Here is a 22101-nt window from a genome sequence, read left to right on the forward strand (position 1 = left end):
GTTCCGTCCATAAAAATCATAGCCCTTTGAATTAATATATGGAACTTCCAGTATGGTAAGTGCACCACAATGACAGCATGACTGACAAACGGAAATTAGGAAGAACTATGCTGTCAACCACAGTCAGGATTATTTAGTAAATGTTGCCTAATTGTAGAATCGCATCTACTGTTAGACACACTGCTGTGAGTTTAGCAAGGTTGGGTTGGTTGTGTATGGTCAATACACTGCTTGCTATGAGCAGTCAAAGAGATGTGGTATTTGATACTATCTGGATAATGTCCATCCTGATCAGATCATTTCTCACTGTATACTGCACAAACCTATAAACCTTGGTCATGAAGGTTACTCAGTGCAGCTTGGATTACACTGGAAGGGCAAAGCATCTCATTGTGAGCAGCAGGTGAAGTTAGTTGTTTCACACTGTTAATATGAAGCAGAAACACAAGTAATTTTCACCACTTACAGGCTAACACTATTAAGCCAGAATTACATTCCGCCTATCAGTCAAACGAGTAACGTAGTATATATGTTTTAGTGTCAATGTGATACCAGGCTGCATGCTCACTAATTGGTGATTCATTAAGCTTCAACATAAGTTTTTAGAAGTATTCATTTCTGTAATACCAACTGTCTATTTCTCAAGACCAACTTCTGTTTCACAAAGGAGTAAATCATTCCAAACCTACGTCAGAATGTGGTCACATTTATCTAAAATTCAAGTCCCAAAATAATTCAACTGTACCAAAAATGAGAGTTTAGCTGGGCTTAGTGGCTACTCAAACTGACACTGTGAGCTCACTATCATGCAGCAGAAATGCAGCCAATGTCACGTACACCAAATATGGATTTTTGGGCAGTGGGGGTGGGGAGGTGGTAGAGTGAGGGATGGGCCATTTTAGTATGTGCAGTGGGCTGCATTTGGCACTTATGGGTCTTAAACACAGCCAGCTTCTCTTCAAGAGGAGACCTAATATCTGAGAAGGAGGGAACTCAAATGTGTTCCCCCATGTGCACAGAGAAATGGCTACGCGACTTGTCAACCAGATTATCAGATTCTTAGATTCTCAAGTCAACTCTATGTTCCATGTTCTAATTTCAGGGAGGCAGTGGTTGGGGCTGAGGAAAGAGACCCCTTCACACAACTAGTGTTCGCTGAGGTGTTCAGTGTAAGGGGATGCCAGGATTTGATCATACTGCCAATAAAACTCAGTAAGCTCATTGGTGTTGTCCAAGAATAGGAAGGATTTGGAGGGATATGGGCCAGGTGCCCATATCAGGTTGGACTAGATTGGGTTGGAATATCTGGTCGGCATGGACGGGCTGGACTGAAGGGTCTGTTTCCATGCTGTACATCTCTATGACTCCAAGATTGTAAGTAGGAACCAGGTCCCACACTTCCATTACTTTGCCCGCACACTTGTACAACAGGCAGTTACAGCTCACAACATTTCTCCCACATTTGCTTTCATTCCTTTACAATCGTTGTAACACCTCAGATGGTACTTTCTCCTGCAGGCTCAGACATTCTACACCTACTGCTCTTATCACACCTCCAACTTTCACTTGTCCATGCCTTACCTCTTGCCCAAAACAAGTCGACTCTACTGGGGACAACTGATATTGACTATAAAAGGCACGGGTTTTAAGAGCAATTTGAAACACCTAAAAGCCAACTGGAAAGAAGGGAGTGTGGTAAAGAGAGGGCAAGTTATCGGATTGGTTCTGTAAAACACTGAACAAATGAAAAACTAGAAGGACGTGCACCCAGGCAAACAAGGTCAAGTATAACTTAAAGAAAGCTCAGTGTGGAGAGATGATGCCAGAAAAGTGTGGAAGGTGATGGCGAGTTCACCAAATTATTAATCCAGAGACCCTGGCTCATGTCCTTGGGACAAGGGTTCAAATGCCACCATGGCAGCTGGTGGGACTTAAAATCAATTCTTCAATCTGGAATGTCGGAAGATGATCTCAGTAATGGTGATTATTACTGACTACTATCATTTTCCTGTTCTCAGAACTCATCTGATTCACCAGCGTCATTTAGAAAAGGAAATGTAACATCTTTACCGTTTCTTAGAACTCTTGGGCCTGCAGTAATGTGGCTGAGCTTTAGCTTCCTTAAAATAGGTCAGCAACAAATGCTGGTCCTTCCAGTGACACCCACAGAACAAAAAAAAACTATTGCATTAGTTCATACAAAATGTGGATAATTGTGGTAGTAATGGACTCAATGGGAAAAATGGCCACGTTCTGTGTAGTAATGACTTGATGTTTTTAATGAGAAAAGTTTGGATTCTAAGTCAGTGGACTATGACAGATAGTACCAAGCCGTTGAAAGATAGCAAGTTTTGTGAAGATTTGTAGCTCCAGTTGAGATTCTGGATGTAGGTTTGCTCGCTGAGCTGGAAGGTTAGTTTTCAAATGTTTTGTTACCATACTAGGTAACATCTTCAGTGAGCCTCTTGATGAAGCACTGGTGACATGGCCCGCTTTCAATTCATGTGTTTAGGTTCCTTTGGGTTGGCGATGTCATTTCCTGTTCTTTTTCTCAGGGGATGATAAATGGGATCCAAGTCAATGTGTTTGTTGATAGAGTTCTGGTTGGAATGCCATGCTTCTAGGAATTCTTGTGTGTGTCTCTGTTTGGCTTGTCCTCGGATGGATGCTCTACCACTATTTCACCAGAATGGCTGAGGTAGGGGCTTCTTCTGCCCAAAATAGATCTTCAGCAACTCACAAGCTTTCTTGAGATTACTTCCAAAACTTGTTCTTAGGAAATCTTAAAGAGTATAACTGATGCATGGTATTCCTTTAATATTACTGCCATATGCTCAGAGTGTCTTGTGATCTGTCCTTGAGCATCTAACAAGCATACAGAACACGTCTAGAAACCCTAGCTACTCTCCCCTACATCAAGTGGTGTCCTTCCTTATCTGTATGTAAGGATACTAGTGAGATTGGGTCATGTCTTTTTGTGGCTAGTTGATGTTCATGTATCCTGGTGGCTAGTTTTCTGCCTGTTTGTCCAATGTAGTGTTTGTTACAGTCTTGCATAGTATTTTGTAAATTACATTTGTTTTGCTTGTTGCCTGTATAGGGTCTTTCAAGTTCATTAGCTGCTGTTTTAGTGTGTTGGTGGGTTTGTGGGTTACCATGATGCCAACATGTCTGAGTAGTCTGGCAGTCATTTCTGAGATGTCTTTGATGTAGGGGAGAGTAGCTAGGGTTTCTAGACGTGTTCTGTATGCTTGTTAGATGCTCAAGGACAGATCACAAGACACTCTGAGCATATGGCAGTAATATTAAAGGAATACCATGCATCAGTTATACTCTTTAAGATTTCCTAAGAACAAGTTTTGGAAGTAATCTCAAGAAAGCTTGTGAGTTGCTGAAGATCTATTTTGGGCAGAAGAAGTCCCTACCTCAGCCATTCTGGTGAAATAGTGGTAGAGCAGAAATACTGCAAGCAGCATTTAAATTCATCAATGTTGGGATGGGATTAAGGTCTGGTCCAACAGCTGAAGAGACAGTGAGTGCATGTATTGCATTCTCTCAGGTGATATATGTCTCCTGTGGTGGGCATTCTCAGGATCATGGACCCTTTGGTTTTTTTTGGGTGGTGTAGCTGAGGGGATAGAAGACCCACCTCCAAGCGCTGGCAACCCACTGTGGATGCTGCCAGTAATGCACTGGAGGGAGAGGCTGAGCATTGGCAAAACATGCAGTCTTGGGGTGAGTGAAGATAAGATTGAGGATCATGGGGTGAGGAAAATTGCCAGTGGGGAGGGGATCAGCAGTGGGGCAAGTGACACCCTCCCTTCCTGGTGCCAGGTCCTTGAAATGAAGGGCTCCCTTCCACCCCATCCATCCTCCCACCTTCAAGACTAGAATCCCGCAATGCGAGCTCAACGGGCTTCCTGCACGGTTATCCCAGCATTTGCCACAGGGTGGATAGCAGTGGCATCAGATTGCCTTCTGGTTCTTCATGGCATAATTAAGAACATCAACTGGCAGCAGTTCAGGAAGGCCAACTACAAGCCTTCTCACCAGACACTGAAATTGGATAGAGGTGAGAAACCAGCAGGGTCCGATTAAAGCCCCAAACTCACCTGAGCAAAAGGCATTAAATCCTGCCCTACCATTAGAGTTCTGCCTGAAATTCTCCCCTCTCCTGCTGACACCCCTGCCTCACCCGGAATTAAGATCGCATTGTATTCTAATGATTTGCACAATTGCCAACCTTCTTTTCACTAAGCCTATGTTCCATTCCCAAATTTCTGAATGCAGCTTTCACTGTTGATGGTTGTTATAAACAAGAGACCACACAGCGGCAGAAAGACTACTGCCAGGGTCTGGTTTCTTGGGACTAATTCTAAATGTCTTGCTGCACACACGCCTTTTCTCACAAGCCCACTTGCCAATTTCTCTGCAGTTTGACAAGATTCATGCCTCTCTCACTCTCTCCATTCCAATATCCGCTTTCTGATTTGAGAGTCTACTTTCGATTGCAAAGTGCAATCTGTTCTCTTCCTACCTTGACCTGAAGCTTTTGTACAAGTTGAGCCTGACGCTGTTGTCCATCTTGATATGCCTGAAGCTTTCGCCTATAAACCCTTTCTTCATCCTCAAATTGGCGGCGGAGATCTGACACAGCCTTTGACTCAGCCCCCTTTTGCTCCCATTCAGAAACTTCCACCTTGAGTGATTTCTCCAACTAGTAGAAAGGAACACAGAAAATACAATTAGGCCCAAGGACTACCAAAGAGACATCATAACAGCTAAGTGAAATTATTGATCACTATGTACCACGTGGCATGATAGTATGCGGTGACATTTATCTTCCTTAGATCTGCTGTCTGCATGTTGCTCCAGTGAAATACTGTCCGCTGTACAGGTAACTGCCTCCTTACTAGTTAGCCAAGCATTGAGTCTCACTTCAGTTCACCTGCCACTGTTGGACAATCACGTTTTATGATCTATTTGCAGAGAGAAAGACGTATTTTTACAGAGTCTTCAACTTCAATATGCTTTACAAAATTATCACTGTCATAATGCAGCAACACAGGTATCAATTTGCATAGAGACAGGCCCAACAAGTAACAATAAATATCCAGACTACATGCCAAGGCATAAACGTACTGGCTAGGAAACTGGGAGATCGCCCCTGCTTCCTTCCAAACAGTACAGAATCTTTTACATTCACTTGACGTCACGTACTAAAAGGACTGCCACTCTGGCTGTGCATGACTCCCTCAGAAATGCACTGAAGTGTCAACTTGATGTTCCCGAAGTGGGTTTAATTTCTTGAGGCTGCAAAGTGGACACCTGAACAAAGAGTGCTCAGCTCATGAATACTCTTCTTGCTCTGCTGTTAATTCATTATCTGCCAATGCTTGGTGAAATAGTATGAAAGGATAGACTATCCTGAGCCTAAGCTGACACTGAACATGTTGTATCAGAACTACCCAGTTCCTCAGGGTACATGCATCATTCCCTTTCACACACTAACAGGGACTGATGACATTAGAGCATTTTTAACACTTTGTGGAAAACGGATATTTAAAATTGTACTCTGGATTAACCCAATAATATTGTATGCCCTTCCAAAAACTAAATAAATACCACTTTTTCTGAGCTGTTAACAGTTAGAGCCAAGGAGTCCTACAACACAGAGACAGGCCCTTTGGCCCAAACTGGTCCATGCCGACCAAGATGTCCGTTCACACTAATCCCATTTTCCTGCACTTGGCCCATATCCTTCTAAACCTTTTCTATCCATGTATTTGTCCAAATGCCTTTTAAATGTTGTTAATGTCACTGCCTCAACCACTTACGCTGCCAGTTCATTCCATACGTGTACCACTCTCTGTTTAAAAAAAGTTGCCCTTCAGGTTCCCTTTTATTCTTTCCCCCCCGAACCTTAAACTGATGCCCTCTAGTCCTCGATTCCCCCAACCCTGGGGAAAAGACTGAGTGCATTCACCTTATCCATGCCTCTCATGATCCATACACCTCGAGAAGGTCACCCCTCAGTCTTCTCCACTCTAAAGAAAAACGTTCTAGTTCATCCAACCTCTCCTTATAACTCAATCCCTTGAATCCTGGCAACGTCTTTGTAAATTTCATCTGCACTGTTTCCAGTTTAATAACATTCTTCCTATAGCAAGGTGACCAAAACCAAGTGCAGCCTCAGCAAAGTCCTGTGCAACTGCAATATAACTTCCCAACGAAAAGTCACCGGACTCAAAACATTAACTCTGCTTTCTTCCCAGAGATTCTGCCAGACTTGCTGAATTTATCCAGCAATTTCTGTTTTTGTTTCAGACTCAGCGTTCCTCAGACAACTGTTCTCACTGCATCTTGAGATCCACACTCAGTGCCATGCACCACCATATACAGATGCCCGACCTCTGTTTTCATTGGCACTGCCTCACACTATTCCAGGATTACCCTGCTCCACCTCCCAGTTTCACTCCATTTGCCAGCTTCTTCGATGTTCTAACAAGAAACATTTTCCGTTCCTTTCAGGCATTAAGGATCGCAAGGTTCAACAGCTCAGAGATACTCACAGTGTTCTAGCGTCTTCCTCCCCTCCCCTCCCTCTGTCTCCATCCTTTCTCCTAACCCCACCTCTTGTCGAGTATTTACTATCGTTTCTGACCTTTCACTCTCTGACCATTCTGTGCTCAAAGATTTTCATTTCATCCCTTTCCACCACAACCTCAATGAATTTCAGGCATGACATTTTGGGTTGTACTCTCCCTCCGTTGCGTCTACTTCCCTGCCCATTCCTTTGGGCAGGAGTCCTCTCCCCACCCCATAAAATCCTTCACCAACCTCCAATGCCCTCCCTCCATCTGGCCCCCTCCCACCGGCCGTTAACCTGCACTCGACCCTGTTCATTAAGAACCGTCGACATAACGTTGTCACCTTAATTTCTCTCACCACTGTCGCCGATTCAAACCTATTTCCCTCTGAACTGACTGCACTCCAGAATTTGTAATCAGGTCTGCAGACACAGGTGGTGCTGCTGGTGTCTGTTATACTGACCTCTACATTGCAGAGACTGAGCACCAGCCAATCTTCCCCCTTGACCATGACCACCCCAAGGAAACCCAGGCTATTGCGTCCACAACAGTCACTAATTTCACTTTAGCTGGAGACCTCCAAGCTTATCGACCCTCAGCCCACGCAGCCTGCTTTGACCTTCTTCCAAAAACCCACAAACAGGACTGCCTGGGCAGACCAATGTTTCTGCCCACTCCTGTGCTTTAAATGCTTCTTCCTCCCTTAACTCAATTTTTTATTCTCTCTTTATCCAGTCCCTTCCCACTTAAATCCATGATTCTTCTTTACGTCAGTTTCAGAATTTCCAGTTTGAATCATGGAATCCCTACCGTACAGAAGCCGGTCATTCGGCCCATCGAGTCCGCACTGACCCTCTGAAGAGCACCCACTCTGACCCAGGCCCACCACCATATTCCCACAATTAACATGGCTAATCTGGCTAGTCCACACATCCCTGGACAGTATGGACTGTGGGAGGAAACCGGGGCACCTGGAGGAAACCCACGCAGACACATAGAAAATGTGCAAACTCACCTGGTCCACCTCTGATGCCTGCCAGTCATTTTGCAATTTTTATTTTTAACTGTGCTCTCACCTGCATGCCTTGGACAAGTTTAACAGGGTCTTTGACCGACATCTCAGCTCTTAATGTCCCATTGCTGACTTTGTTGCATTCACAACCATTAATTATTACTCCCTTTTTTCTGCCTACCTGCAGCTTGCCTTGGCTGTCATCTATGCTCCAAGGGGATAACCGACAAAGGATTCTACAAGAAGCAAGCTTTATATTTCAGATAATGTAAGCCAGGGTGTGTGTAGTTCCATTTGGTGTTTTTTTACTCTGTAAAATGTCATGTTTCCACATTGTCTGTATACTTTAATTTCCATTCTTAAGAAAATATCTTTCAAATCCACAAATAAGTACCACAACTGATGTTAACATATATACCCACACATACAGACTTTTATGTCTAATTAGTTGGACTCCAGGAAACATGGAAAATCTGCCTGGGAAGCACCTTCTATAGACAATAACACTTAATGCATACAGACTTGTGCCTTAATGTACCTTTCCAGCACACTGCATCACAACAGGCCCCTTGACCAGTCTTACTGGTGGAAGGACCGGTATTTCTAGTCCAATGACCAGTGCTACTGGTTTCAGGGTCAGTATTGTATACTGGTCTTAATTCACATAGTATATTGGTTTTTCACTGGTCCACTATAACTGTTTATACCCTCTCGGAAGCAACAGAGAATGACCTAAGGGAAAAACAAAGAACTGGTATCACTCCATGCAAAAAGTGAAGACTTTAGCAATGTTAGTACGAGGTCAAAGGTTGTGGATCAAACATAGAAAGTGCAAAGGCACAATCCTTAAACTGAACAACGGTAATCCTATCTCATTCAAAGTCCATGTTGAATGTTCAGGACATTTAGAAAAGCACTAATACCAAGAGAGACTGCAAAAACAAGTAAGCTTGCAGGTCACAAGCTCTGGGATGACCACTGGAAGACTAACGCGATTGCCTCTCAGAATGGTGATTGGGTCAGTGAACTGATTGGAGGCCATTGTCTTTCATCAACGAACAAGGATAGGGAGAGCTGGAAAGCTACCATGAGGGCTTAACCTGTGAGGTATGCACTTTGGAAGGACATGGCGGCAATGTAAATAGCTCAAGAGAATAATTGCTTCAAACAGGGAGTATTGCTCTGCAGAGTCAGGGAGAATTGATAGCCAAAGAAACTACACGGCCTTCAGTGAGGGACAAAGTTGAGGGGGAGGGGTGGGGGAGGGGGTGGCACTGAGACAAATGCAAACAGTCAGCTCATCCTCAGCAGGCAGGTTGTTAACAGGAAACAGCTGGTGTTGGACTACAAGAATTTGATTCTCTGTGAGTGCCGGGGCGGGGGGAGTGCTGGGGAAAAGGCGCAGTGAGGCAGAGGGCATGATTAACTCTGATTCCTCAAAAACAAACATTCTTTTGTGTTTAATCTTCGCTTGTCGGGCAGATAATATTTCACAACACTGCCTCCACTGTTTTAATTGTTCAAAATGTCCCTGTGCTGCCGTAATTACTCTACCATGTCAGCTGCTTTATATCATTGTAATAATCTTTATTTGGTTCCAGTGGCGATTAAAACCAGACCCTATCAATCCAATGCTACTGAAATGCCTCCTTGCCTCTGGGAGTTCACGGGTTTAAAACTTATTACTTCTTCCATCAATCCTGCCAAGGCCAAGCAAGACCTACAGCTATAAATACACCCATCAAGAGCTCCTTTTCTGGTGGTGCCCCTTTTACTGCAAGAATTGCCCCCGAGCCTTGCTCACTGTATTACCCCACCTTCCCTATCCAAGGCAGCTCATTGTCGCGACACAGTGCCCACCCTATGGTGGCATAGTTGCAAGACTAAACTTGGCACATAGGGTCAAACTCTCATTGTGCCATGAAGGTGCATATTACATCTCTTTTTCCTGTTGGATAATTTCTGCATTGAAAGAACTGGTTGAGGAATTTTCTGAAATGATGTAATTGGACAATTCGGTAATTGTTATAATACAAGGTTTTCCAATGTAACCTTTACTTGCAAATATTTATTTTACCCCCTGCATCAGGTTGTGTTTAACCCACTTGATTCAATTTGATGTCATTTTCTCCTCCCTTCTGATTTCTTTCTCCTCTTCCTCCTAAAATGTTGATGTCTTAGGGGTGTCATGGCTTCCAGTTGTTGCCTAGCATGTCCACATGTATGTACAAGGTAATGTAATTAAGACAAGCATACTATTCCACTGGGGAAGACATCAGAGTCAGATCCGATCCTGCAGTCACTCTGAGATTAAGCCTCACACATATACAGGCTAATCAATGGTGAGCAACTGTGACTAGTTTATCTCTCCAACCTTGGGGGTGCTCCTATGAGAATTCTGACTGCTTTACTGTGATATCCAGCACAGCACAAACTACTCATTGAAACTGGAACTTTCCAGTATGATTTTGAAGGCAAAGTGCACCCGAAAAACCCAGAAAATCCAGACTGCTAATTCCAAATGTAAAAATACAATACAGCGCAAGTCAAAACTTCAGGATATCTTAAAGAAAGTCTCTGTCAGCAATGACGTATCACTGAAATGCAGTCACTATTGCGATGTGAGAATTATGGTTGGCAAGTTTGTACACAGCAAGATCCACAAACGGCATCAAGGAGGAATGATGGGGTCTCAGCTGGTCTCATTTGAAAGATGTCATAACCAACAGCTCAAAGTAATTTTGATAAATGCACATTACCAACAACACCTGTCCTCTGACTGCATCAGCGGGAACATAGGGTGACCTGCCAGTATGTTTCTCACCATCGATCTTGCTTGAGATTTCCCGATGTGTGGGGCCAATGGGACCACATCCTAAACTAACCAACAATGCACAAGAAAGTCAATTGGATGCTGGGATCAGGGTTATTCTCACCAAATCACTGACTGAATGCCAGAGTAAGAGAAGATTAGATTACTTACAGTGTGGAAACAGGCCCTTCGGCCAAACAAGTCCACACCGACCTACCGAAGCGCAACCCACCCAGACCCATTCCCCTACATTTACCCCTTCACCTAACACTACGGGTAATTCAGCATGGCCAATCCACCTGACCTGCACATTTTTTTGGACTGTGGGAGGAAACCAGAGCAAACCCACGCAGACACGGGGAGAATGTGCAAACTCCACACAGAGAGTTGCCTGAGGCGGGAATTGAACCTGGGTCTCTGGCGCTGTGAGACAGCAATGCTAACCAGTGTGCCACTGATGCCTTCTTAAGTTTTCTAACTTGGTGAAACTCAGCTGGTGGGAAATCGATCCCACTGTTTCTGCAGGTGTCACAAAAGGTTTATAAAAATTAATTCGCAAAATACCCAAACTACCCGATTTTCAGCCCCAGGTTGACAGGAGGTACAGACCAGGTACATGTGTACCTAACAAAGGTGTCAGTTAGCTCAGCTGGCTGGTCTGTGAATACAGAGGGACGCAAACAACATGGGTTCAATTCCTTCACTGGTTGACATGATTTGGAGATGCCGGTGTTGGACTGGGGTGTACAACTTTGTACTCACTGGTTGAGGTTACCATGAAGGTCAAATCCTTCCTTGTCAACCCCTTGCCTCCCCTGAGACATGGTGACCTTCTAGTTAAATTCACCACCAGTCTATTTCCAATGAAAGAGCAGCCATGTGGTTCTCTGGGACTATGGCTATTTTACTTCACAAGAATTTACTATTTATTATACATCGTTTGATTTTAGTGACAGGTCAACAGTTAAACTAAGCAAATCCTACAAATTGAAACTAAACACCCCTAATAAACTCTCCCAGATACATACAGATACAGAAAGATTGTCAAACTGTAAAAAGAGTTCCATTGTATCCGTTTGCATGGGATGTCCTTGCTGATCCAAAGATTTCCTTCCAACCTGGACTTTTGGAATGCTTCCACTGGTTTGTAAGAGGATAGGATGGTGGTTTCACTCATGAAAGGTCTCTGACTTATCTGATTCAAACTCACAACTTGCAGCAAAGACTGAGGTCAAGATAAGCTGATTTTCTTCCGTTTTCAAGTGGCTGACTGGACAGACTGAGAATTAAGTCAAAGAGTGTGGTGCTGGAAAAGCACATCCGGTCAGGCAGCATTCGAGGAGCAGGAGAGTCAACATTTCGAGCATAAGCTCTTCATCGGGAATGAAGAGCTTATGCTTGAAACATTGACTCTCCTGCTCCTCGGATGCTATCTGACCAGCTGTACTTTTCCAACACCACACTTTTTGTCTCTGATCTCCAGCATCTGCAGTCTTCACTTTCTCCTAGACTGAGAACCAAGACTATTCAGTTGCTAGTCAACTGATTTGCTCGTTCTCTTGCTGTTCAGCTACCTGACAACTGAGCGCCTTGTTGTTGGCAAGCAGAGAGCCCTTTGTCATTAATAATTAGTCTCAGTACAATGACCTCCTGCAGTCCCCTCTACCCCTTGAGAACATTCTGCACCTCTCTGAAACATCCTTGATCCTAGCACTAGGGAACCAACACACCATTCTGATATTTCATTGCTGGCCACAGAAACGTCTGTCTGTAGCTAGTACTAGAGAGTCCCCTTGAACAATCGATCGCTTGGAACCTAATGTACCTCTCATTACCTTAAAGCCAGTTTCAATACCAGAAACTTAGCTATTCATGCTACATTCCCCTAAGAATCCGTCACCCCCTACATTTTCCAAAACAGCATACTTGTTTGAAATGGGTATATCTACAGAAGATAGCTGCACTACCTGCCTACCTCTCTTACCTTTCCTGGAGTTAACTCATCTATGTGACTGTTTCTGCAACTTTTCCTCCTTCCTATATCTGCCATCCATCACACCCCTTTGCTCTTGTAAATTCCTCATTGCCTCTAACTGTCTCTCCAATCGATCCATTCGATCTGATAGGATTCGCAACCAACGGCATTTATTGCAGATATAATCCTCAGTAACATGTAAACTCTCCCTGAATTCCCTCATCCGACAAGAGGAGCATTTCACTCTACTAAGGACTATTTTTGCATCTTTCAATCTACAGACCCAGAAAATAGCACCATCTTATTCCTCTACAAAACATTAAATTAATACTTATGGCTTATATTTTAAGTTTAATCATGAGACATAGCTCAATAAACATATATTCAAGAAAGAACCCACTCTACTCACTACTGCAGACTTATTTTATGGTCATGCTTTAAACATCAACTTATGTGTTTCTGTGCTATGACCTCTCCCAAACAGGTTCCTCCAAGGTTTAGTTGTGAATTTCACTGTTTTTTTAATTTTCCCAAAGGCATTCCAAGGTCCAGCGAGACATGAATTCAAACAGCAAAGGCAGTAACTGCTAACTCTGTCAGTTAGCAATGTGGGTTTCATTCTCTCTCTCTCTCTCTCTCTGTCCCTCCTGCACTGACCTCACCATGTGCTGCCTTTGTCTGTTCCTCTCCCTTTTAAAAGTGCTGTTGTTTTGACTTTTTTCTCTTAAGTTCCAAAACAATGCAACAGTAATTGCTGCTCCTGGAATTTGAGGAAATCTCCTCCAGCCTCTAAAACACCTCAAAAAAGAAGCAGCTGTTAGAGCCAGAAATATTTCCTGTCCTTCATCTTGGATTACCCAGAATCCAGAATAATGTCCATATTACAGAGGAGGAAGTGCTTGATGTCTTGAAATGCATAAAAGTGAATAAATCCCCAGGACCTGATCAGGTGTACCCTAGAACTCTGTGGGAAGCTAGGGGTGCGATTGCTGGGCCTCTTGCTGAGATATTTGTATCATCGATAGTCACAGGTGAGGTGCCTGAAGACTGGAGGTTGGCTAACGTGGTGCCACTGTTTAAGAAAGGACAAGCCAGGGAACTATAGACCAGTGAGCCTGACCTCGGTGGTGGCAAGTTGTTGGAGGGTATCCTGAGGGACAGGATGTACATGTATCTGGAAAGGCAAGAACTGATTAGGGATAGTCAACATGGCTTTGTGCTTGGGAAATCATGTCTCACAAACTTGATTGAGTTTTTTGAAAAAGTAACAAAGAGGACAGAGTAGTAGATGTGATCTATATGGACTTCAGTAAGGTGTTCGACAAGGTACCCCATGGGAAATTGGTGAGCAAGGTTAGATCTCATGGAATACAGGAAGAACTAGCCATTTCAATAAAGAACTGGCTCAAAGGCAGAAGACAGAGGGTGGTGGTGGAGGGTTGTTTTTCAGACTGGAGGCCTGTGACCAGTGGAGTGCCACAATGATTGATGCTGGGTCCACTACATTTCTTCATTCACATAAATGATTTGGATGTAAGCATAAGAGGTACAGTTAGTAAGTTTGCAGATGACACCAAAACTGGAGGTGTAGTGGACAGCGAAGAAGGTTACCTCAGATTACAACAGGATCTGGACCAGATAGGCCAATGGGCTGAGAAGTGGCAGATGGAGTTTAATTTAGATAAATGTGAGGTGCTGCATTTTGGGAAAGCAAATCTTAGCAAGACTTATACACTTAATGGTAAGGTCCTAGGGAGTGTTGCTGACCAAAGCCACCTTGGAGTGCAGGTTCATAGCTCCTTGAAAGTGGAGTCACAGGTAGATAGGATAGTGAAGAAGGTGTTTGGTATGCTTTCCTTTATTGCTCAGGGTATCAAGTACAGGAGTTGGGAGGTCATGTTGCGAATGTACAGGACATTGGTTAGGCCACTGTTGGAATATTGTGTGCAATTCTGGTCTCCTTCCTATCGGAAAGATATTGTGAAACCTGAAAGGATTCAGAAAATGTTTACAAGGATGTTGCCAGGGTTGAAAGATTTGAGCTATAGGGAGAGGCTGAATAAGCTAGTGCTATTCTTCCTGGAGCTTTGATGGCTGAGGGGTGACCTTATAGAGGTTTACAAAATCATGATAGGATAGGATAGGATAAATAGACAAAGTATTTTCCCTGGCATAGGGGAGTCCAGAACTAGAGGGGCATAGGTTTAGGGTGAGAGGGGAAAAACATAGAAGAGACCTAAGGCTTAACTTTTTCACGCAGAGGGTATTGTATGTATGGAATGAGCTGCCAGAAGAAGTTGTGGAGGCTGGTACAAAACAACATTTAAAAGACATCTGGAAGGGTGTATGAAAAGGAAGGGTTTGGAGGGATATGGGCCACATGCTGGCATATGGGGCTAGATTAGGTTGGGATATCTGGACAGCATGGACAAGTTGGACCAAAGGGTCTGTTTCCACGCTGTACATCTTTATGGCTCTATTACTCTAGTCTCTAGTCCACAGCTCTATTGTAAACAACTCTTCAGCTCCAGCTCGTCTGCACATTGCTTGTCTGTGGGTTCCAGTAAACAAGGTTCACAAAAGGTATTGAGTTCTTACTTCCAAAAATTTGCAGCCATCCTTAAGTTTCAAAATAGTTTTTTTCCATCTCAGTCCACAGTTGTAAAGAGCACAAATATTTACAAGACCCAGGTGGAAGTGTGCTTTCAAGAAAAACAGCTGGACATAATAGTTTCAGGCATAGTTTTGGTGCTTCTGTGACTAAATAGCTTCCTGCCACGCATTCTTAATGTTCATATGAGCAATTTCTATTGATTTGATTTGATTTGTTGTAGTCACATGTACCAAAGTATTAAAAAACCTTTGTCTTGCGAGGAGTACAGGCAGATCACAGTAAGCAAGGACATATGGATCGTAGGATGCTGAGACAGAGTGAGGCATGTAGGTTACACTGCACAGGAGGTGTGCAAAGCAAGATCAATATTAGCAAAGTCAACATTATTTGAAGTTAGAGAGTCCATTCAGCAGTCTAATAATAGCAGCCAACAAACTGTCCTTGAACCTGTTAGTGAGTTTTTTCAAGCTTCTGTACCCTCTGACTGGTGGAAGATATTGTAGGAGAGCATTACCGTGATGGGAGAGGTCTTTGAAGATGTCTGCAGTCTTTCTGTAGCACCAAGATGTGTAAATGGAGTCCATGGATGGGGGGGTTGGCTTCTGTGATGATCTGGGCTGTGCACATAACCTTCTGTGTATTTGAGGATGTTAAGGGGCCATACACAGGGCAAGGAATTAGCTTTGTCAGAAAAAGTGACCATGGAATACTGGAATTCTCTCTCTCTCTCTCTCTGTAGGCCTCAGTGCTCCTCCCACATCCCACTATCCCACAGTAGTCTTTCTCCTCAGAACATCTCCAAGCTGTCGAAATCAAGTCTGAACTCTCTCATTACATCCTTGAAAATTGGTGTCAGCTAATCATAAAATCTTCTTGACCCATCTTTCTCATCTCTTTTAACCTTTGAGATTTGGCAATATGACGCATCCCACAGTTTAGAACTAAACAAATCAAATTTAAGTTTAATCTCAGGAAGTCTATTTTGAAATGATCTTCTAATTCAGGTAGTGGAGCAACAAGTCTTCCATTATATGCAAAACTGCTGCCTCACAGCGCCAGGGACCCGGATTTGATTCCAACCTTGGGCGTCTGTGTGGAGTTTGCACATTCTCCCTGCATCTGCGTGGGTTTCCTCTGGGTGCTCCGGTTTCCTCCCACAATTCAAAGATGCGCAAGTTAGGTGAATTGGCCATGCTAAATTGCCCGTAGTATTCAAGGATGAGTAGGTTAGGTGCATTAGTCAGGGGTAAATGTAGAGTAATAGGGCAGGGGAACGGGTCTGGGTGGGTTCCATACTGTAGTGATTCTATGAATATTGTAATGGAGAGGCTGAAAGGACATGTCAGAGGCCAAATAACTTTTCATATTTCATTTGAAATCAGGAATAAAGTCTTTATCCAAAATGTTGTGAACAGTTGTACAAGTGGAGCTTGGAAAACTGAGATTGTTGAATAAGGGTATCACGGAATATGAAGCAAAGACAGGTCGAAGGAGTCAGATACAGGTCATTTAAAGTCCAATTGAACGGCAAAGAAGAAACAATAAGGCCAATGGTCGAGCCATGCTGAGATTAGCAATCGATGACCATTGAGTCTTGCTGTGTGTTTCATGAGTTTTCATGTTTATTATTTGCAGAAATTTCTCCCTTTTTAACCATGCTTAAGAAATTACTATAGTCTATTTAACAACACATTTCCACTTACACAATAGTGTACAAAATTCCAAGCACAACCCCCACCCCACCCCCAGCAAAATCAATCCCTGAGCCTCAGCTCCATCTCGCATATCCCCTTATCTTGTTTTCCTTGGCTACAGCCCCTGCTTCCCACGCTCCAAGCCTGAGTGCCTCATTCCTAAATAGCTGCATTCAAACTCAATGTGTAGTTAATCAGAGAGTTATTTTTCTAAGCTGTAAGATCAGATGAAATATAGGACATGCCTTCTGATTGTGTACTGATGGATAATTGAATTTTCTCTCCCTCTTGCCATCGTCTGTTTTTCTCAAATTGTATCGGGGATGGGGGCGGGGGGATGTTGATGGGAGGGGATGCTGGTGCAGGGAACCCCAGCAAATGCCATTGGGCAGGAACGCAAGAGCAAAGCATCAGAGAAAGTGAAGAGAGTTTCAATCTGTACAGTTATTTCAGTGTTTGAAAGGGAATATCCGTTTATTATCTGATTTGGCTTCTTTTCAAGAATATGCATTATGAGAAAGTATATTTTATGCAGTCTGGCTGGTGACAGTCTCTGAGTGCAGCTTCGAGTATCAGGCTTTGGGTATCGAGAGTCCTCTGCACTAGTGAAAAATAATCATTTACATTCAAAGATAATTCCTGTACAATCTTGGAAGACCTCAAATTAGCTGCACCAATTGAAACTTGGGGGTATATCACAAGACGAGTTATACTATAATATTTTAAGACTGCCTTCTGAAGATATTCTCACTCCAAGAACTCACTGCATAATAGAAAATAGCAGAAAATAATAGTAGAAAATAGAACTTGAACTTCTTGTTTCTTTACTGTGTATATTACGAGTGAAATTCAAGTCCCTTTGGATTCGGATAGATTATAACCTGCACAGTATTAATTCTGCATTAAAATGTTGTGCAGAGTGTTTTTAGAGCAAAGTGTTATATCTTCTCTCGGTGCTGTTAACACTGCACCTCTGCCTCTCAACTCCCCCTCTTCCCATCATTTCCCACACTCTCATTACCCAATCCATGAATTCAGGCAAAAAACATTCACAAGTCTTTTAGAGTTTGTGTTTATATATACATGCAGGTGCTTGTTCAATGTGAGTGTGGAAACATGGACATTCTACTGTCTGCAGCAATACATGGAACAGTGAATGCTCGAGAGAACTATGGAAAGCTTTCCAGGTGAACTATCACCAACAGATCCAATAGAGACCCACAGCACAGACCCTTCATTGTACTGCGACTGTGCCAGTCAAAAACAACCGCTGATCTGTTCTAATCTCATTTTTCAGCACTTGACTGACAGCCTGACAGTTCTGAGGAAGGGTCACTAAACTCGAAATATTAACTCTGATTTCTCTCCACAGATGCTGCCAGACCTGCTGAGCCTTTCCAGCATTTTCTGTTTTTGTTTCTGTTAGCTTTGCAGTGAGTTTCAGATTCCCAGCATCTTTTGGGGTGAAAACAATTTCCTTACATCTTCTCTGAACCTACTGCCACTTATCTCATAACAAATGTTCCCCCAGTCATTGATTGCTCAGTCAAGGGGAAGAGTTTCTTCCTGTCTATTCCATCTATGCTCCCTCCCCAATTTTATACATCTTAATCACATGCTCTTTTGCTCCCCTCTCCTCAAAGGAAAACAACATCCTGGTAAAACTCCTCTATTCCCTGTCCATCCCATGTGTGCTATCACATCCCTCCTATAATGTTTATTTCAGAATGGCACACAATACTCTACAGCTATAGAGTAACCAATATGCCATATGCCTCCTTACCACTTTATCCAGCTGTCCTGATACTTTAAGGGACTAGTGTACATACACACCAAGGTCTCTCTGATCCTCAGTGTTTCCCAGGGTCCTACCACTCACTATGTAGTTCCTTGCCTTCTTTGCCCTGCTCAAGTGCATCACCTCACACTCACTCGGGTTGAATTCCATTTGCTACTGAGCAGCTTGTCTGCATCCTCTTGTACTCTAAGGCTATTCTCTTCACTGTTTACCATCCCACCAATTTTTGTGTCATCTGCAAACTTACTAATCAACCCTCCTATATTCAACTCTAAAATCACTAATACAAATCACAAAGAATAAGGGCCTCAACACTGATCGCAGCGGGACCCCACTGGAGAGGCTTCTAGTGAGTAAGCACTCCTCAAGCATTACCCTCTGCTTCCTATCACTCAGCCAGTTGTGGATCTAATTTGCCAATTTTGTTGGATTCCGTGAGCTTTTACCTCTTTACCTCATGAGGGACCTAAGACCACCTCAAAAGCATTGCCCCCATCTACACACCTGGCCACCTCTTCGAAAAATTCACTAGAGTTGGTCAGACGTGTCTTCCCCTTTACAATAATATGCTGACTGTCCTTGATTAATCCCTGTGTCTCCAAATGCAAATTAATTCTGTCCCTCAGAATTGATTCCTATTTTTTCCACACTATCAAGGTTAGACCAACCTGCTTATAGTTTTTTGATTTAACTCTTGCTCCCTTGTTAAATAATGGGACCACACATGGCTCCATTCCTCTACTGAGGCTCGACATGAGTCGAAAAAGTTTTGCAAGTACCCTTGCTCTGCCCTCCTTTGTTTCACTCAGCAAGTTGGGATATATTTTATCCAGCTCTGGGAGATTTATCTACTTCAATGCCTGCCACTGAGAACCTGCTCTGTTATGTTAATTTCTTAACCATATCATAGACCATCTCCCTGATTTTTATACCCATATCGTCCCTCTCATTTGTGAACACCAACCTAAAATGTTCAGTGACAACCTAGATTCTCTGGCTGTATGCTCAAATTACCACTATGGTCCTTAGTGGGAGCTAACCGTCACCCATCTTACCCAATGTCGCCAATTACCAGGTGGCCAGACCATTGCAAAGCAGAATTCTTGCATCATTGATTGAATATTGAAATTGAAGCATTTTCTTCAGCACTGGCTACATGCGAATTAATGAATAATCCAGAGTATGCACCAGATATTTTGATTTATAGGCATGAGTCTGTTTAAATGGCAAAATGATCACGTACAGGGTGAAATTTGGAGTGATGTTTTATGATCACTCATGATGTTGGTCAGCTTTTGCCAGAGATGTGGATGGAGGGTGAAAGTGGTAGCCAACAGTGAAGAGAGAGAATATCCAATGTGAAAACATGAACTAGAGTCATGAACAAATCAAACAACAAACAAGTCGAAGAATGGTGGAGTCTCGAACGAGGAGACAAAAGGTTTTATAAATTGGGATTCACACGTTTAATATGGATGAGGATTTTTTTTCTGCTTTGAGGTTTGTTGGTCCTTGAAATTCCCTTCTCCAGGGAGTAAAGGAGACTGGATCATTGAATACATTTAAAAGGCGAAGTTGGATAAATTTTGATGAACAAGGGAATCAAAGGTTGCAGGGAGACGGGGAAAAGTTAGGAAAGTAAAGTTGAGGCCACAATCAGATGAGCTACAATCTTACTGAAGGGCAGAGCTAGCATGAGGCGCCTTGTGTTTTTGTGTCACAGCTCCCAGTCTCTTCCTCCCAGTGGAATATGATAGTTAACAAAGTGAATTCTATACCATAAGAGATAGATGCAAGGAGGGTTATGCTGTCACCCTTCAGGAGAGCAGAAAATGGCCACCAAGACATGCCTGGGCTAAATTCTCAGGAACACTGTCACCAGATTTTAAATTCTCTGTTGAGTCAAGTCCTTGCTGCTACTACAAGCAAGTGTTTTTCTCCTCTATTAAAAGACCAATTATTATTTGTCTTTGAAATACATGGCTTGCAATTTGGCATCTTCTTGAGAAATCCACATCATTTTGCCTATTATGAAACATACACTCTGTCCACTCACTGTCCACACAATAATAAAAACAGCTGTATAACAGCCTCCTTTTTGACAGAGAGGAGCTAAGGTCCTTTGAGATAGTCAGGACAGACAATCCTGAGCTGTACATATGGGTCCTGGATAAGAACTCACATTGCCAAAGATAGTTTCCTGTGAAATACTGTGCACTGTGCACTAGAAAGTGAGCACTTCAATAGAAGGCATTAATACATATTTTCTAATCAATTTGCTGAGCAATGTTATTACCTCTGGAATAGGTGGGACTCAAAGTCAGGCCTTATGGCCCAGGGGTACACTACCATTATATCATGCAATCCATTGCTCTGCTGCAATAGACTGATCATTTTTAGCAGCTTGTCGACTCATTAAGGTGGATTGATCAGAGCCATGGAGCTAGCGGTCCAATAGTATTGGCCCCTTTAAAAGCCCGAGTTCAAAACAGTCCTATATTAAAGAATTTGATCGAAGACTGAGCAGGTGTTAAGTTGCAACACCTTTCCAATGTGACTTAAAACAGAAAGGTAAAGGAAACAAAACAAAGACATGGTGAAGTTGGCACAAGGCCAACAAGGCGATCCTACAAAACCCAAAAAGTGCTAATGAGTTCGGGTCACTGCAGCACACATAGCCTGGAGGTACACTTCAACACACTCTCCCCAAGTTAAGACGTGACATAATGGCCACTTGCTGTTCCACTCAGGCTGCAAGCTGCCCTAAACGACCTTGGCAGTTGTGCTTGGCTCCAGTGTTGGAAGAGGGAACATTTTGGCTGTACTCAGTCCCCTGGCACTCACTGATCTCTAGTTAAGATTCCCAGGTCATTATTTTGCTTCCTGTTGGAATGCTTCAGCATGGCAGGCACTGTAAAATAACTCAATTTGCATTGTTTAATTTGAGTGGTTTTCAAAATGGGCAGTTTTACTAACCCTTGTACCTTCAGTGCTGCATCCAAACTGCATTAAGGTGTCCTTGTCATTTTATCTGGTAGTGTAAAGCAAAAACAAAGTTGGATATAAAATCACACTGCTGCGAGTGTCTTTTATCTCTTTTGTTATTCTTGAAGCTGGTCTTCCCTCAAACCATATCATTACAGAAGCTCAAACACGTTAACTGGAGATGGAACTACACATTTCTAAATACCATACATCTTATGATATTCTACCTTTCTCAATGTTATCCTCCATCCAAAATTTTCCATAATCAGCAAAATCAAGAATAGCCTCCAGTAAGGAAATTCTCTCCCCAGTCTGTGTAGAGATCAGTTGGTTAATGATAGAGGAACGTCAATTAACATACAATTTGAAAATTGATAAGTGTTTTTGGGACAATTTCTTAGACAAGTTCATTCTATGAAAGCTGGCTATCCTCGATGTTGTAAGGTGCAATGATTATATAATTATCTCAGCGAAGGCAACCCAAGAGAGCAGTGATCATCCCATTTCTGAATTTCACATTCAGTTTGAGGGGCAGAAGAGTGGGCGTCCTGGTATCAGTGTAGGGAACCTTCTCTGGACTGCCTCTTTCCTTTAGGGAATCCAAACTGGTCCAGTATTCCA

General features: G+C 43.0%; 1 protein-coding gene across 1 annotated transcript in view; it reads right to left on the bottom strand.

Annotated features, from left to right (window-relative positions):
* The window catches only part of crocc2 (ciliary rootlet coiled-coil, rootletin family member 2), a 296277-nt gene that overhangs the window by 225471 nt on the left and 48705 nt on the right, over positions 1–22101 (bottom strand). Inside the window, exon 4 of the mRNA XM_043702904.1 lies at positions 4538–4717. Within this exon, the coding sequence (XP_043558839.1) occupies positions 4538–4717 (180 nt within the window). The remainder of the gene's footprint in view (positions 1–4537; positions 4718–22101) is intronic.

This window comes from Chiloscyllium plagiosum, chromosome 13 (genome assembly GCF_004010195.1).
Source record: "Chiloscyllium plagiosum isolate BGI_BamShark_2017 chromosome 13, ASM401019v2, whole genome shotgun sequence".
Lineage (NCBI taxonomy): Eukaryota > Metazoa > Chordata > Chondrichthyes > Orectolobiformes > Hemiscylliidae > Chiloscyllium > Chiloscyllium plagiosum.